Source organism: Phocoena phocoena, chromosome 2, assembly GCF_963924675.1.
Source record: "Phocoena phocoena chromosome 2, mPhoPho1.1, whole genome shotgun sequence".
NCBI lineage: Eukaryota > Metazoa > Chordata > Mammalia > Artiodactyla > Phocoenidae > Phocoena > Phocoena phocoena.
This window is the reverse complement of record NC_089220.1, coordinates 27,220,455-27,236,291: the sequence shown is the minus strand read 5'-3', so window position 1 is coordinate 27,236,291 and position 15,837 is coordinate 27,220,455. Positions and strand designations below refer to the sequence as shown.

The window sequence follows — 15,837 nt, the reverse complement described above, 5'->3', positions numbered from 1 at the left end:
AACAAAGTAATTTGTCCAAACACATAAACCTGGTAAATGGCAAAGCCAAGGTTGACAGTATTTCCCTAACCTAGTTCACTCTATATAGAGCAATACTATGGCCCTTTAAAAACGACTCAAGGGCTTCCCTGGTGGCGCAGTGGTTGAGAGTCCGCCTGCCGATGCAGGGGACACAGGTTCGTGCCCCGGTCCGGGAAGATCCCACATGCTGCGGAGTGGCTGGGCCCGTGAGCCATGGCCGCTGAGCCTGCGCGTCCGGAGCCTGTGCTCCACAAAAGGAGAGGCCACAACAGTGAGAGGCCTGTGAACCGCAAAAAAAAACCAACAAAAAAACGACACAAGCAGCATCACCGGTGAAGTATTTTTACCAAAAATGTTTTAACTTGAACCTAATCAAGCCTTAAGTCTAACTTCCAGTTTACAGAAATGACAGGGTGACAAAAGAATAAGATAAGCAATGTCTCAGGAAAATAAGGCAAATCCAGAATGTAGGACATTCTGTTAAACAACTGACGCTGTTTCTTCAACAAACCAATGCCATGGAAATTTTTTTTAAAAACGGGGGTAGATGACAACAAAAATAATCGCACAAGACTTCTAAGAAATGATAAAACTTTATGTAAGAACATAAAGGAAGACTTGAATAAATAACTATTCAAGGCTGGGAAGACTCAGCATTACAGACAAGTCAACTCTACTCAAATAAAGATATAATTCAAAGCAAATCTAATAAATTCCAATATAAATACCAAAGGGAGTTTTGAGAAATTTCACTTTTGAGGAATTCTAAGATTCATACAGAAGAAGCAATGTGCAAAAATAGCCAATGTAACCCCAGAAAAGAACAAAAAGGAGCACAGGACTTTCCTTACTGGGAATCAAGACATTCAAAACTCTAGTATTTTAAATAGGACTAATTAAATAGCTCAAGGCAACAGAAAAGAGAGCCTAAAAATGAACCCGTGTGTATTTGGATATTTACAATATATTAAATGTGATCTTTCAAATCAGTGAGGGAAGTATGGATCACTGAATAAAACAATTTAAAAATGTTAAAAAAAAAGGGGGGTAGAAGTGGTGATGGAATTGTTCTAGATTAAAAGAAATAAGAAACATAATAGTGTAAAAGGGCGTTCTTGACTGGTTTCTGGTCTAATAAAAAGAGTTATAAAGGACATTTTTATGGGAAAACTGGGAAAATTTGAGTATCAACTGGGTACTAGATGAGAATTGAGAATACTAGTGTTATTTTTGTTAAGTGTGATAATAGTACTGTGGTTCTCCAGAAGAATGACGTCTTTATTTTTAGATATGTGTAATAAAGTATTTAGGGAGGCTATGTCATGACTTTCATAATTTACTTGAAAATGGTTTAGCAAAAAAAGAAAAAGGAAAAAATATACATGCACATACACACACTCATATTTCAAATACACAGATAAATACCTACACATATTTTAAACATACACAGACACAAACACATTTGAAATAATTACAGCAACATGTTAACAACGGTTGAACCTAGATGGTGGATGTCCACTGAACTGTAATGTTTAAAGTTTTTCATAATAAGTAGAAGAAAAAGCAAAGGTAACAAAAATACAATGGAAGTTAGGTGATGAAATGATTCAATCCAGGTGCCTGAAGAAGGACCAAGCATCTGGGATTAATTACAAACATTACATCATCAAAAGGTAAGCACTTGCAAAGAAGTAAGCCTATTTCAGGCACTGGTGTTTTGTTTCTGTGATTCTTCAAAACAGAATTAGAAATTCAATTATCCTTTTAATGCTCTCACCTGCTGCCCTCCTTCTAATTTCTTGTTCAGCTTCTGTAGCTGCGTAAAAATCTGAAGGTTTTCTTGCTGTAACTTCTGTTGTTCAGCCAGACACTTCAACACCAGACCCTGCAATCTCTCAACCTCCACCTGCAGAGTGCTGCATGCACAGGTAGGAGTCAAGGGTGTTCCCTTCCCAGCGCATGTTCCTGCAGGATTCAGCCGAGGTGGCTAGAGAGACAGGAGAAAAGGGTCATAGGAGGTTCTGCCCGGATGCTACAGCTCCCCAATCCAAATGTCCTCTAAGTGCTACCAGATTTTACTTTTAAAGTAACAATATAAAACACATATACACGAAGTAAATGGAAGAGAAACTGAAAACTGCTGGGATTACAATAGAACCTGGCTCTAACATAACAGAGCAAGGGAACTCTCAGTGCCTCGGTCTGCATTATGGTAAGGTAAAAGAATAATCATCTATTTTGGAGAACTTTGTGAAAAATTTTAAAGTCACTGATATCTTCCTATTTAAAATGCTGAAGTGAGAGAATGCACAATTTGGTTTGGAACAAGTTTTTCTTTTCTTTTTTCTTTTTTGCACGCCAGCTTTCTCTAGTTGTGGCAAGCAGGGGCTACCCTTCGTTGTGGTGTGTGGGCTTCTCATTGCAGTGGCTTCTCTTGTTGCGGAGCACGGGCTCTAGACGTGCGGGCTTCAGTAGTTGTGGCACAAGGCTCAGCAGTTGTGGCTTGTGGGCTCTAGAGCGCAGGCTCAGTAGTTGTGGCGCACTCTACTCTATGTGCTCCATGGCATGTGGGATCTTCCCAGATGGAACAAGTCTTTCTGACCACAGTGAGGATACCATGATTCAAAGGGTCAATATTCATGAAATGTAGTGGATCACACTTTAGAAGAGATTTAAGAGGTGTTCAGTAAATAGGATCGCCAAAACAATTCAAGACGGCTAACTGACAGAGGAATTAAAATGTTTACCTTGAAGTTTCAAAGGCTTTATTTCCTCTTCTGGGAAGCTTTTCAATTATCCTAGCCTGGATTTTTCTCCCTTCTTCTACTGTACTTTGTTTATAGGAAGGGTCAACAAATGATAGCCCATGGGCCAAATCCAGCCTACTGCTTGTTTTTATAAATAAAGTTTTATTGGAACATAAGCATGCCCATTCATTATGCATTATTTTTGGCTGCTTCTGTGTTACGATATCAGTATTGAATGGTTGCAAGAGACTGTATGGTCCGCATAGCCTAAAATAATTACTATGTAGCCCTTTAGAAAAAGTTTGATGATCCCTGGTTTACAGTTTTATTGAGATATTTACCACAATTTGATTTCTACCAAAGTTAGGTATACATGCATTGCTCCCCCAGTAGACTACAAGTATTATTTCTTACTTACATTTAGAACCTCCAACCTACCCTAGCAGTGTCATGAAAAGTTGGATTCGAATTTTGGAATTTCAGTTTTGGTACTTCTGAGGCAGAGAGAAAAGAAAGACAATCATCTGGTATAGAAAGATGGTGGCCTGTCAGAAATGTGAAAGGGTAGATACTTTTCCACAGAAATCAGTTTCGCCTTGCATACAGGCTTTAAGCACTACTGAACAGACAGTATGAGTTGATGCTGGGCAGCTGGGAAACCAATGAAGCTACAGGGGAAGACAGTGAGGCCAGGAGAAGTGGGCAGAGCTTACAGCCACTGTTTACCTAGTTGTGATTTAAAGGCAAAAGCTCAGTTACCCAGGCTCCTTCTGGGGGCTTGTGTTCCAAAGGAGCTTCAGAGCCCACCTTGAGTCCTTGTAGCTCTTCGTAGGGCAGAGTATCTTTCTCAGATTCTGAAAAAGCTGCACTTAGGGGGGATGGGCTGTCAGGCATAGGGATGAATTCTGCATTTTCCAGCTCCTATGTATAAAAGAAAGAATCTCATCAGTTCTGTTTGAGCCATTTACTTTCGACCAAATTCCCTTCTTGCTATAGCTTTCACTCTGTCGTAACATCAGCACCCTCTAGTGGAGCAGGACAGTTGTGGTTACAACATAGCTCGCCCTACCTGTCAATATCCTGCCATTCCTTCCTCTGAGGAGTGAACAGTGAAGCGAATTCAAACTCTAATCCAAGAACATTTTGGAGTGTCTGACATGTTTCTCTAACACACTCAGTCTACACAGGCTATTCAGTAAGTTGGGAAGCTCTAAGGTAATGGCAGTGAGGCCAACTGCCAGGTTGCTAAAGGCTGACCTAAAGCTTTAGACAGAACTGTGTGCTGCTTCCTCCATTCATATTCCTATGTAGCTGTCAAGTTTAATCTTATTATAGAGGGAGCTTTAAATCTACACGTTCTCTCTTTGGTGGGGGGCGGGTAAAAAATTTAAAATTTCTCTAACTATACATGTTGACTGTAGAAAATGTGAAAATACAGATGGGCAAAGGGAGATGATAAAAATCACCAGTAATTCCATCACTCATAGATAACCACTGTTAAGCATTTCTCTACCATAAGGCATTCCAATTGCCCCAATATTCTACTTCTACGAACCACAGTACAAAATCTAGAAGCTTAATCTTTGCATGCGTGTATTACAAAAACTGCCTTCAAGGAAGGCTGCATTAATTTCCATTCATTTAAGTAATACAGGTATGAGCACATCTTATACCTTTTCTTGTCAGGAAGAAAAAGGATTAGAGATTTGGTGATTTCGATTCAGGTAGAAATCAGAAACCTAGATGCCTGCTGCAGCAAAACGCTTGGATAGGACATGGGAAACAGATCCTTTCTAGTCCCTACAGAGGTACCTCTACCAAAGGAATTACCTTTCGAAGCCAGCCAGGACAGGAGCTGCTGGCCCCACTACTGATCCTCACGGCCTCCGTGGGACTGACTAAACCTTCCATTCCTCGGTCTGCTTCCATTGTTCCTCGGAAGCCTCCACTTGGATCAGGAGTTTCAGATTCCTGCTGACTGTCCTCCTCTTCTCCCCTACCGCCACCGCTGCCACCTCCTGGGCTAGAGCTCTGAACCACTGACAGATACACAGCACAGAAATAGAAAGCTTTGCTATGCAGCAAGATTTACCATCTGATAGCCCCACCGACCCCCGGAGAGGTTCCTAGAGTTGCGTGAAGCAGAACAGCAACAGTGTAAATCAGATACTTGGGACTAAATTTTTAGTTTTTATACAAGGTATTGTGTATCAGTATCTTTATAGCAATATTCACTTCTACTTTCCAAACTTGCTTATCCTTACGTCCACAGCAGATTATCAATGTTCTACCGCATTACTGAATACTCACCCCAACCACAGCATCCATGCCTTAACAGATATACCCAGACTCCAGCATCCTTCATAGAGGTTCACCTTACATACAAAGCTTTTTCACATTTGAGCCAAACACCTCTTAAAGCTGCCAGATAAACTCACCATTATCTCCCTTTCTGGGGAAACACCTGAATGGAGAAGTCCTCAACCATTAAATTCATTAAATTCTTTAATGACTATTCGTAAGAATTTTAAAAATATGATGGCTGGTTCTTTAAATATCATGCAGCATATTCCAAGTTACATTTAATGAAGATGAGTTGATGCACAGTCAGGAAATGACACTAAGCTTTAATATGAGCCAAAGAAAAATATAACTAAGAAAGTAATTTGCCAAAGCTAAAAGAAAAAAAAATTGCATGGTATATTCTAAAGTTAAATGTAAAAGCTTATTTACGATCACCAGCTAAGCTGGCTTGAGGACTGACTATGCCACACTGCGATCCTACCGAAGCAGCAGAACTGTAGATGCCAAAATAACCTCTTAAGCTTGCTTTTTTGTTTTAAATGGCTTTTAATAATTACGTTACATTTGACATACACATTAAGACTATTTTTAACATATGTGTAAGTTTTGATGCCTAACAAAATAACCATACATGCATCTACTACGTGAAAGTACAATTAGTTTCCAATACGGTAGCCATTAGCCAAATATGGTTATTTAAATTTAAACAGAATGAAAAATTCAGTTCCTCAGTCGCAAGAGCCACTTTTCAACTGCTCAACAGCCACATGTGGCTGGTGGCTATTACACTGGACAGCACAGACATAGAACATTTCCATTATCGCAGAAAAAGCTATGGGACAGGGCTGAACAAGAATAATACCTGTTTTGCTCCATCTGCCTTGTGAATTCCTTCCTTCTCTGGCCTCCTACCTATATATAACTACTCTGATTAATTTTGTATTTTTCATTTCTTCTTGCAAAAAAAAAAACTTTATCACATACTTAGGTATCCTTAAGCAATATATTATTTATTTTGCTTGTTTTTGAACTTTATAAAAAGGCATGTAGTCTGCTGCAACTTGCTTTTTACATTTCACATTATGGAAATATTTGTAGATGTTGTTCATTTTAACACATATAATATTCCATTGGATGGTTATAACATAGTCAACCAACAAATATTTACTGAGCATTTACCATTTGCCAGGCATTCTTCTAGGCAATGTGGATAAAATTATTGAATAAAAAAGACAGAAATCGTTGCCCTTACAGAGTTTATATTTTCCAGACAATGGACATGTGCTTTTAATCTTAAGTTTTTCCTTTAAATACTGTTCTAGTAAAACAGAGCTGTAATATAACAGCTGTGCTTAGCAAAAAGGTATTTTATCGTTTGTGACAGATATTAATATGCACAAACAGATGCTGAGCAATGGGTTACTAAAGGAAACTAATAAAAGGTATGATGTGTGTTTGTGTAAACTAGAGCTCAACAAGTTTAGATCAGATTTTCAACTGTCTTTTTGGAGGATTAGTCTGCTTTCATTCTGGGTCTTCATCTGTTTTGATTGCACAAAACATCAGAATCCAGTTCTGAGACATCAAAGACTACAGGTACCCTAGCAAATGGAAAACCAGAAGGAACACAGATTCAATTTCCTAGCATGGCCCCAAATAAGAGAACCATGAAGAAAGCAGCCAAAGGAAAAGTATTAGAGAGGTTTGGGCTGATTTTCCCAACTACACTGAAAGTTCAGCCAACTTTTAATTCTAAGGGCTTATTCTGAAGGACTACTTCTATAGACTGGAATACCCCTGGGAACACTATGGAAGTAAAGGGTAGACAGAACCCATAGCCCCTAGCATTGAAAGGAAAGGAACAGTACGTAAGTCACAACACAATGTTGGGCAAGCCACGTAATTACTCCCACATGTGTGGTGGCAAAGATGTACTCTCCCTCTGACCGCAATGTAGAAGTCGTAACTTATTGTGAAATCTACCAAACTATGACCTTCCCTCTTGATCACTGTATTCCTCATTTCCCAGAGATATTTCCTATTTCCTTTTTTGGGAGACTGCACGGAATTCAACCCAAAGACTCACACCTCAGAAAACCACTGGTACCTGAGATACTGCTACTTACCAGTTCCGATGGATAAACCACTGCTATTCGAACGGATGGTCTTAGAATTCAATACTTTCTCTGAGGAAAAATATTCAGTAGGTAAGCATGGTTTACAGCCAGAGACAGGAAAAGTGACAGCCTAGGATAGAAAGTTAATCTAGGAGACAACTGCTATCTCTCATACCAGATAAAAATATTATAAGCCAAGCACCAATAGCTACTCTATATTCAACTATGTAGCAATTCTCCACCTTAACTGTTCTTTGGAATCACCTGGGAAGCTTTAGAAAGTAGCAATGCCTAGGTTCCACCCCAGAGGTTCTGATTTAATTGGTCAGGACAATGGGATTTCTAAAAACTCCTCAAGGGATTCTAACGCACAGCCAAGGTTGTGAACCACTGACCTAAAGAATGAACTTGTAAACCTTCCCACAGACCTTTATAATTTGTTCATAACAAAGGAATCTTTATGCAGGAGGCAGTTATGATTTAGTTTCTTTTTAAAGGTGTACTGTATGTTTCTCACAAAAGCATGAGCACAGATAAACTAATTAGTGGACTACTAGAAGTAAATTCTACCGCAAGGGGGTCAGAGCCCTTATGTTATCATAAGACAGCAAACAATGTTCTATTCCTACCACTAGATATGGTATCACTGACAATTATTAAGACTTACACGAGTAGCTTCTTTTCTTCAGGACACTTCTGTTTGCCAGAATGTGACCATTAGTAACTTAGGTGTGGGTCTATCCTCTGTCAAAGCCTCCTAACCAACACATATGGAGCCCTTACCAACAATGAGAATGGTGTGCCAGCCTCGGCAAGATAAGTCTGGGACGTGATGCAGAGATCCAAAGATAGGCCGAGGCCATGAAGTGCAGATATCAGAGCCATGCGGTCTCTCTGTGGGGGTCATTGCCAGGCGACCATTACCACCATTGCCCCAGGCAAAAATGTGATTATCTAGACAAAAAAAATTAAACAGCAGACAATTGAAGAGAACACTGGCTTCCCAACTCTTTTGGGTTCCCCATCTTTATGCCCTAGAGCTAAAAAGATTTTCCACCATGTACAAAACAAGGGAAAGCTATTTATTCCCCTATATAAAGCCTAAACAACTCCTGATGCCACCCAGGTAAAAATGACCACCGCTCCTACATGCTGCCATCCATTCATTCACTCATTCAACATTTTTGGTCATTCATTCAAATAATTATTGGGCATCTACTTCATGATAGGCACTGCCTGAGGTGCTAGGAAGAGAGCAGAGAACAAAATAAAGTTGCTGCCCTTGTGGAACTGACATTCTAGTGGGGAGAGACTGATAAATAAATTACTTCAGGTAGCATTAAGCGCTAAGAAGGAAGATAAACAATAAAGAAAAGTGGAGATAAACAGTAATAGTAGGGTATCATTACTTTAGACAGGGTAGTCAGAGAAGTACTTGTTGATACTTGAGCAGAGACCTGATTGAAGTGGGAGAGAACCAGGTGGATATCTAGGGGAAGAGCTTTCCAGGCAGAGGGAATAGCAAAGTGCAAAGTATGTATCACAAACACAACACAGAAGTTCTCTGCAGCTGAAGCAAAGTAAAGGAGGTGACGGTGGCCACAGAAGAGGTCAGGAGGTGACTGGAGTCTGGGTCATGCAGGCCATTCCAATGACTTTGGTTTTTACTGTTTGAGATAGGAAACTAGTAGAGATTCTGAACAGTAGGTATTTAAAAGGATCCCCTAGGCTACCATGAGGAGAACTGACTGCAGGGGCCCAAGGATGGAAGCAGGGAGATCAGTTGTAATAGTGAAGATGGTAAAAAGTGGTTGGATATATTCTGAGGATAATCTATAGAATTTGTGAATGGATGGGACGTGGGGTGTAGGATAGAGCTGCCATTTTCTGAAACAGGAAGGCTGCAGGAGGAACAGGTTTGAAAAGATCGGAAATTTGAATACAGTAAGTTTGTTTGAGATGCCCATTAGGCATGAATCAGGACCAACGTGGGAAGACCGGGCTATAAAGCCACTTTATCTTTAGACATCCAAATCAAGGGACTGTTGAATCAGTGAGTCTAGAAGTCAGGTACAGTAATTAAAGCTATCAGTGCACAGGGAAGATTTAAGGTAATAAGCTCAATTAGATAATAAAGGGAGAGGGACTTCCCTGGTGGCACAGTGGATAAGACTCTGCGCTCCGAATGCAGAGGGCCCGGGTTTTATCCCTGGTCAGGGAACTAGATCCCACATGCATGCCACAACTAAGAGTTCACATGCCGCAACCAAGGAGCCCGGGAACTGCAACTAAGGAGCCCACCTGCCACAACTAAGACCTGGTGCAACCAAATAAATGAATAAATAAATATTAAAAAAAAAAAAAAGGGAGAGGATTGTGCCCTGGACACTCCAGGCTTTAGACTTGGATACTACAATCATGGCACTGAACCTACCTGACTGCACTAATCTGTCTATATGTATGTCTCCCCTACCCTACTAGACTGTGAGTTCCCTGAGGACAGGGGCTTTCTGAAACTTTTTTTTTTTTTTTTTGCGGTACGCAGGCCTCTCACTGCTGTGGCCTCTCCTGTTGCGGAGCACAGGCTCCAGATGCGCAGGCTCAGCGGCCGTGGCTCATGGGCCTAGCCGCTCCGCGGCATGTGGGATCCTCCCAGACTGGGGCACGAACCCGTGTCCCCTGCATTGGCAGGCGGACTCTCAACCACTGCGCCACCAGGGAAGCCCCGTCACTTTTTTTTAAATTGAAGTATAGTTGATTTATAATATTATATTAGTTTAGGTATACAACATAGTGATTCAATATTTTTATAGATTATATTCCATTTCAAGTTATTATAAAATAATGTGCTGTTCAATATATTCTTGGTGCTTATTTATGGTATACATAGTAGTTTGTATCTTTTAACCCCATATCCCTATCTTGCCCCTCCCCACTTCTCCTTCCCCACTGGTAACTACTAGTTTGTTCTCACTCTCTGTAAGTCTGTTTTTGTTTTGTCATACTCATCCATTTGTTTTATTTTTTAGATTCCACATATAAGTGATAACATAGAGTATTTGCCATCCTCTGACTTATTTCACTAAACATAATACCCTCTAGGTCCATACACATTGTTGCAAATGGCAGAATTTCATTCTTTTTAATGGCTGGGTAATATCCCATTTACTGTATATATGTACCACATCTTCTTTATCCATTCCTCTGTTGATGGACACTTAGGTTGCTTCCATGTCTTGGCTATTGTAAATAGTGCTGCTATGAATACTGGGGTGCACGTATCTTTCCGAATTACTGTTTTCCTTTTCTTCGAATATATGCCCAGGAGTAGAATTGCTGGATCATACAATGGTTCTATTTTTACTGAGACTCACTTCTATAGTCCCAGAGCCTAAAGGAGGACCTGGAGCATAGTAGGCACTCAGTTTATGTCTGCTATGTGAATGAGGTGATCAAGTACAGTTCAAAGGAGTAGAGGAACATTTATCAACAGGTAATATGCCCAGACACAGAGTCTAATTCTATACTCGTCATTCTGAAGTTTAACTTGAGAAGTACACAGATACTGAAGAAACATTACCTCTCTGAGGACCTATCAGAAAGTGCTACTGAACTTGCTATACTATTTTTAATCCTCAGTGACATCCTGATTCTGTCTTTCTAGGTACCATTTCCATTTATTTAGCCTGAACTAACCAGTCTGTTCCCTAAAACCACTTGTTTGGGGACAAGCAGGGAAGGTTAAAGTGCTACTCTGAAGGCTGGTTCACTTCATTAAATATGGTAACAGATCACTTATCTGACACTATTGCTGGACCTCTCCTGTGTAAGTAACAGACACAGACTGAAAGAAAACAAAGACGTCCCAGAGCATGAGCAATAACAAAAAAAGCCAAAATGAGTCAAAAGATAAGAAGATGAAATATGTTTTTTTGTTGTTCACTAGTCACAAGAAAGAAGTGGCTACAAAAATCAAGAGAGTTTAGAAGGTGATACAGGAAGAGAGAAAAAAGAAAAAAAGAAAGCACAAGAAAGAGGAAAGGGAGTGAAGGCTAGCAGAAGCTGCAAAAAAGAAGAGAAGTGATAGGAGCAGGATGCTGAGGAGAAGAAATAGCTGAGAGGAAAGAGAGAAGAAAATTCTATTAGACCAATTCAGAAAGTTGAGAAACACATGGTATATAGCCCTTCAAGCCTTAGCAGTCCCTAAAGACATCACTGCAGTGCAGCTGACCCCAATCAAGGAACAAGGTTAAATTATGTTGTTCTCCTCTCTAGCCACCCAACATTTACTGGAACCAACATGGTACTGGGCAAGGTATATATATAAGTATTTAATAATTCTTAAAACATTGTACCAAAAAAGTAAAGTAAAAAAAGCAGGGATTTAAGAGTACTAACTTGCCATTTTCTAGAAATCTGACCTTTTTACAGCAATCATTATGTTGGACACATGAAAAGTTAATGAAACTCCATAGGCATAAAAGTTGGCCACCAATTTAACACAGATAAAAAAGTAAACATATGATCCAGCTACACAAATAACCAGTCCACCTCTTTTGCAAGCAAAAATTAAAATATAGCCACCTATCCAGAAAGCCTGAAATAACATGTACAGACTCACCATCAGTGGCAGCAATGGTAAACTCATCACCGCAGGAGACTCTGATCACTTGCTTTCCACCTAGGGGGCCCCCCAACAGGTTGATTCCTAGACGCTTCTTATAATTTCCAACACCCAGCTGTCCACACTTGTTGCAGCCAAAGGTCAGCAGCCGGCCTCGCTCTGAGACAGAAGCAAAAATAAATAACCAGGTACAAATGGGTCATGAAACAGAGGGAAAATGCAGACAATGCAGAGTCCCATAGACTAGCTTCTGGTTGTTAGAGTATACAAATATAAAGCTAGCTACACAATCCTGGACCTAGGGCAGCTAGGGCATCTAGAACTATGACCAATTAGACCCAGGAAGTGATTCAATATTATATATTCTATTTTAAATGTGGAAAATGGGTACTATTTAACTTAGAAAACTTATAGATGGTGCTAAATACAAATAGCAGTTGCCAGAAATTATAGGTATGGTATTCTCATTAAGGAATGTATTGATTATATACTTATAATGATTACCAACAGAACATTTATTTGAATGCCCAATTTGTTAATGAGATAATACTGGATGATGGGGGAAATCAGAAGAATGTGTACATATAGTTAAGAAGCGCTACTACTTGATAGAATAAAAGAGCCTGAAATACTAAGGCCTGTGTACACAGTCGTACATCAACTCACCATCAATAGCAGCAGTGTGAGTCTTGCCTGGGGCAATTGTACGGATCTTATAAAAGGACAACTGTTTGGCCAAGGTAAAGGAGGTTGTGTAGGGGACTTCGTGGTATGCCTGAAACAAGGTAGAACACAAAGCAAAGACTCATGAAGTAAAAAATGGAGGGGAAACAGGCTGAAAATGTTGTCGTGGTGATCAAAAGGCCTTTCAAGCGAATCATGTTATTAAGAAGGTGCCAGGTAGCTTTTCATCTCCAATAGAATAAAAGAAGAAATAAGCTCAATATGTAATCAGAGAATTTAGTATGAGACAGGACTTTCTGACCACAAAAGTTTTAAGATTCCTAAATTAGGGTATGCACAACATGAACTCTCCATCCCAGAAGGCATCTATATAAGGATAGAATCATTGACTTTTGTCTTGGTTATACACTCTACATACCTAACAAAAGCAGGGGAAGGAATTAAAATCCTGAAGACTCTGTCCAGCCCATCAGTTTACTGTGATCTAATTTTACCTTCAATATTCTCAACTTGTTAAAAACCACGTTCCTTTTTTTTTGTTTTTTTTTTGCGGTACGCGGGCCTCTCACTGTTGTGGCCTCTCCCATTGCGGAGCAAAGGCTCCGGACGCGCAGGCTCAATAGCCATGGCTCACGGACCAAGCCGCTCCGCGGCATGTGGGATCTTCCCGGACCGGGGCACGAACCCGCGTCCCCTGCATCGACAGATGGACTCTCAACCACTGCGCCACCAGGGAAGCCCTTGTTTTGTTTTGTTTTTTTCCCCTTTAGATTAGCATAAAAATAAATCTTCCCATGTAAGTTTAAAATTTCACAACAAACACAATGTTGTAACAAAACCCAAATCAAGTAATGGTAATTCTGAACATGCCTTTTCAAAGTACATGGACACCTTCCCCAGACCTGCTCCAAATTTGCACTCTCCCATTTCACAATCACTACTTTAGAGATGGCTTAAAAATTAATTCTTTTTTTTTTTTTTTTTGGCGGGGGGTGGTTCGCGGGCCTCTCACTGTTGTGGCCTCTCCCGTTACAGAGCACAGGCTCCGGACACGCAGGCTCAGCGGCCATGGCTCACAGGCCCAGCTGCTCCGCGGCATGTGGGATCTTCCCGGACCGGGGCATGAACCCGTGTCCCCTGCATCGACAGGCGGACTCTCAACCACTGCGCCACCAGGGAAGCCCTTAAAAATTAATTCTTACCTTTTCCATTGAGACAGCAAACTTGTCTCAATATGACTCTTTAGAAAATGACAAAAATTCATCATACTAACACAAAGAGGGGACTAGTACTTAATCAGTGGCGAATTTATGACATTCTTGAAGGAGGGGAATGGTAATTACATTTAATAAGCCTGTATAGGATCAGTGATTTGAGAGTAATCATAAAAACTCCCTAGAGAGGTGATACATGGAAAAATGTTTCTTTTCATAATGTTAATTTTCTTGTATCTACTTCAGTGATAAGGTAGAATTTGAATTCCGTCACTGATTGTTTGTAATCAATTTATTTATTGAGGTATAACATATATACAATATTGTACAGCTTGATACATTTTTCTAAAGGTATATAAATGTAAAACTACCATCCAGATCAAGATATAGACCATTTCCATCACCCTAGGATCCCTCCTACTCTTTCTGTTAACACCTATGCCCCTCTTCCCAGAAGCAACCACTGTTTTGACTTTTGCCATCATAAGTTAATTTTGCCTGTTCTTAAACTTCATATAATGGGCATCATATAGTATGTACACTTTTGTGGCTGGCTACTTTACTGGACATAATGTCTGTGAGATCGTCACTTTATTCTTAAGTCAAATTCCACAGTCACAAACCAATAATAGCATTTCCAAAGAAATTCCAACCTAGAGAAGTTCTGATGATGTACTTAGGATACCAAACGGGGTACTCACTTCATGATTGATGATTCCAGACATGCACTGATTCAGACCCAGTTTGTTGAACTCATTGAGTCCACAGGCCAGCACTTTGCCTGACTGGGTCAGCAGAAATGTCCCATCACAGCCACATTGAACTGCAACAATAATCAAGGCCTTGGGAACATCCACCTGCAAGAAAAAAAAAAAAAATCAGAAAATCTCCCAAACATAACTTGTATTAGGGAAAAACCCTCAAATTCTTTCAAAAATGATGCTCTGCATTTAGCAGAATGACTACAGGGAAATAAAGGTTGCTCTACTTTCTTCAGATTTGCCCAGAAGCTTAGAGGCTACTGTTTTCAACAAGGAGCTCAACTTTTATAATAAAGTAAAAGAAGGCAATTCCAGGTCAGCTAAAAGTTTTAGCAATAGGTCCTACTTAGGAAGACTTCTCAGAAAACACTGGGAAAAGAGAAGCTTCGATCTATTACTGATTTAGTCCTCTGAGATGCAGAGATCCCATGATAGTTATAGAAGAAACTCAGTAGCCCTGTGGGGTGCTAGTCTGGTCATATAATAAGTGAGGTGACCAAGGATTGAGGCAGCAGCCAAGACTTCTGAAGGCTCACATCCCTCTGCAGCTAACTAGACAGGGCTGAAGAATGGTGGGGGGACATGATGGATGTCTGTGAAACCTGAAAACTCAAACCTCAAACCTTCTCCTATAGTCTTTTCAGAAGAAGAGGAATAACTGTGAATCCTATTGATTGAGAATGGTCCCACAGATATATGTTAATTTTTAAAATGTAAATAAACATTGTTAATAGTGAACAGTGGGTGAGCCTGTGTCCTAGGGTGCATATGACCGTGCTCTCTCTGCTTGTTTCAGCTCCCGTGCCAGCTCTCACAGTGCCAGCTCTCGCAGTACTGAGAGGAATTAGATATTACATTTTATACAATATGACCCCTAAAGACAAACAGCTACTTCATTTGGTATCCAACTGTGGAAAGGGGAAGGGAAATGGCTGTGCTGGGTTAAGGGATACTCTATTGCTTTCCAATATTTCCCATCCAGGGTGTGTTTAGCTTGATGTGACTTTTTCGCTATACATTCTGATTTTAGTGCTCATCCCCAAGCAAGATGTGACTCCAGAGTGTCCACAGTGGCTGCATCTTCTTTCGCAACTTTTTATGATTTAGTCAGATGACAAGACCACATAGTGCTAAATTAGGAATCCCGGATTGTCAGTCTCCCAGATAGGAAATATTTCAGGGATAAACACCTTGATATGAGGAGTCAGGTAAAGAGGACATATTACTGGAGTCTGTGTGACCTAGACAGGCTCTAGGAAGAAGTTGCCTCTGATTTTACCTTTTGTGGTGTATAATAATCCTCTTCTGAATCCAAACCGAGCCTTCCTGAGACACACATAAGAAAGAAAATCATTAAAATGAGGG

At 40.2% G+C, this 15,837-nt stretch overlaps 1 protein-coding gene across 2 annotated transcripts in view; it reads right to left on the bottom strand.

Moving 5' to 3' along the window:
* NEK9 (NIMA related kinase 9) overlaps positions 1-15,837 on the bottom strand; it is a 37,859-nt gene that overhangs the window by 3,829 nt on the left and 18,193 nt on the right. For both annotated transcript variants that reach the window (XM_065871042.1, XM_065871041.1), the window contains exons 13-21: positions 15,752-15,798; positions 14,413-14,568; positions 12,480-12,588; positions 11,811-11,972; positions 7,973-8,143; positions 7,199-7,258; positions 4,599-4,807; positions 3,528-3,689; positions 1,799-2,008 (exon numbers count right to left, since the gene is read on the bottom strand). In XM_065871042.1, the coding sequence (XP_065727114.1) occupies positions 1,799-2,008; positions 3,528-3,689; positions 4,599-4,807; positions 7,199-7,258; positions 7,973-8,143; positions 11,811-11,972; positions 12,480-12,588; positions 14,413-14,568; positions 15,752-15,798 (1,286 nt within the window). The remainder of the gene's footprint in view (positions 1-1,798; positions 2,009-3,527; positions 3,690-4,598; positions 4,808-7,198; positions 7,259-7,972; positions 8,144-11,810; positions 11,973-12,479; positions 12,589-14,412; positions 14,569-15,751; positions 15,799-15,837) is intronic.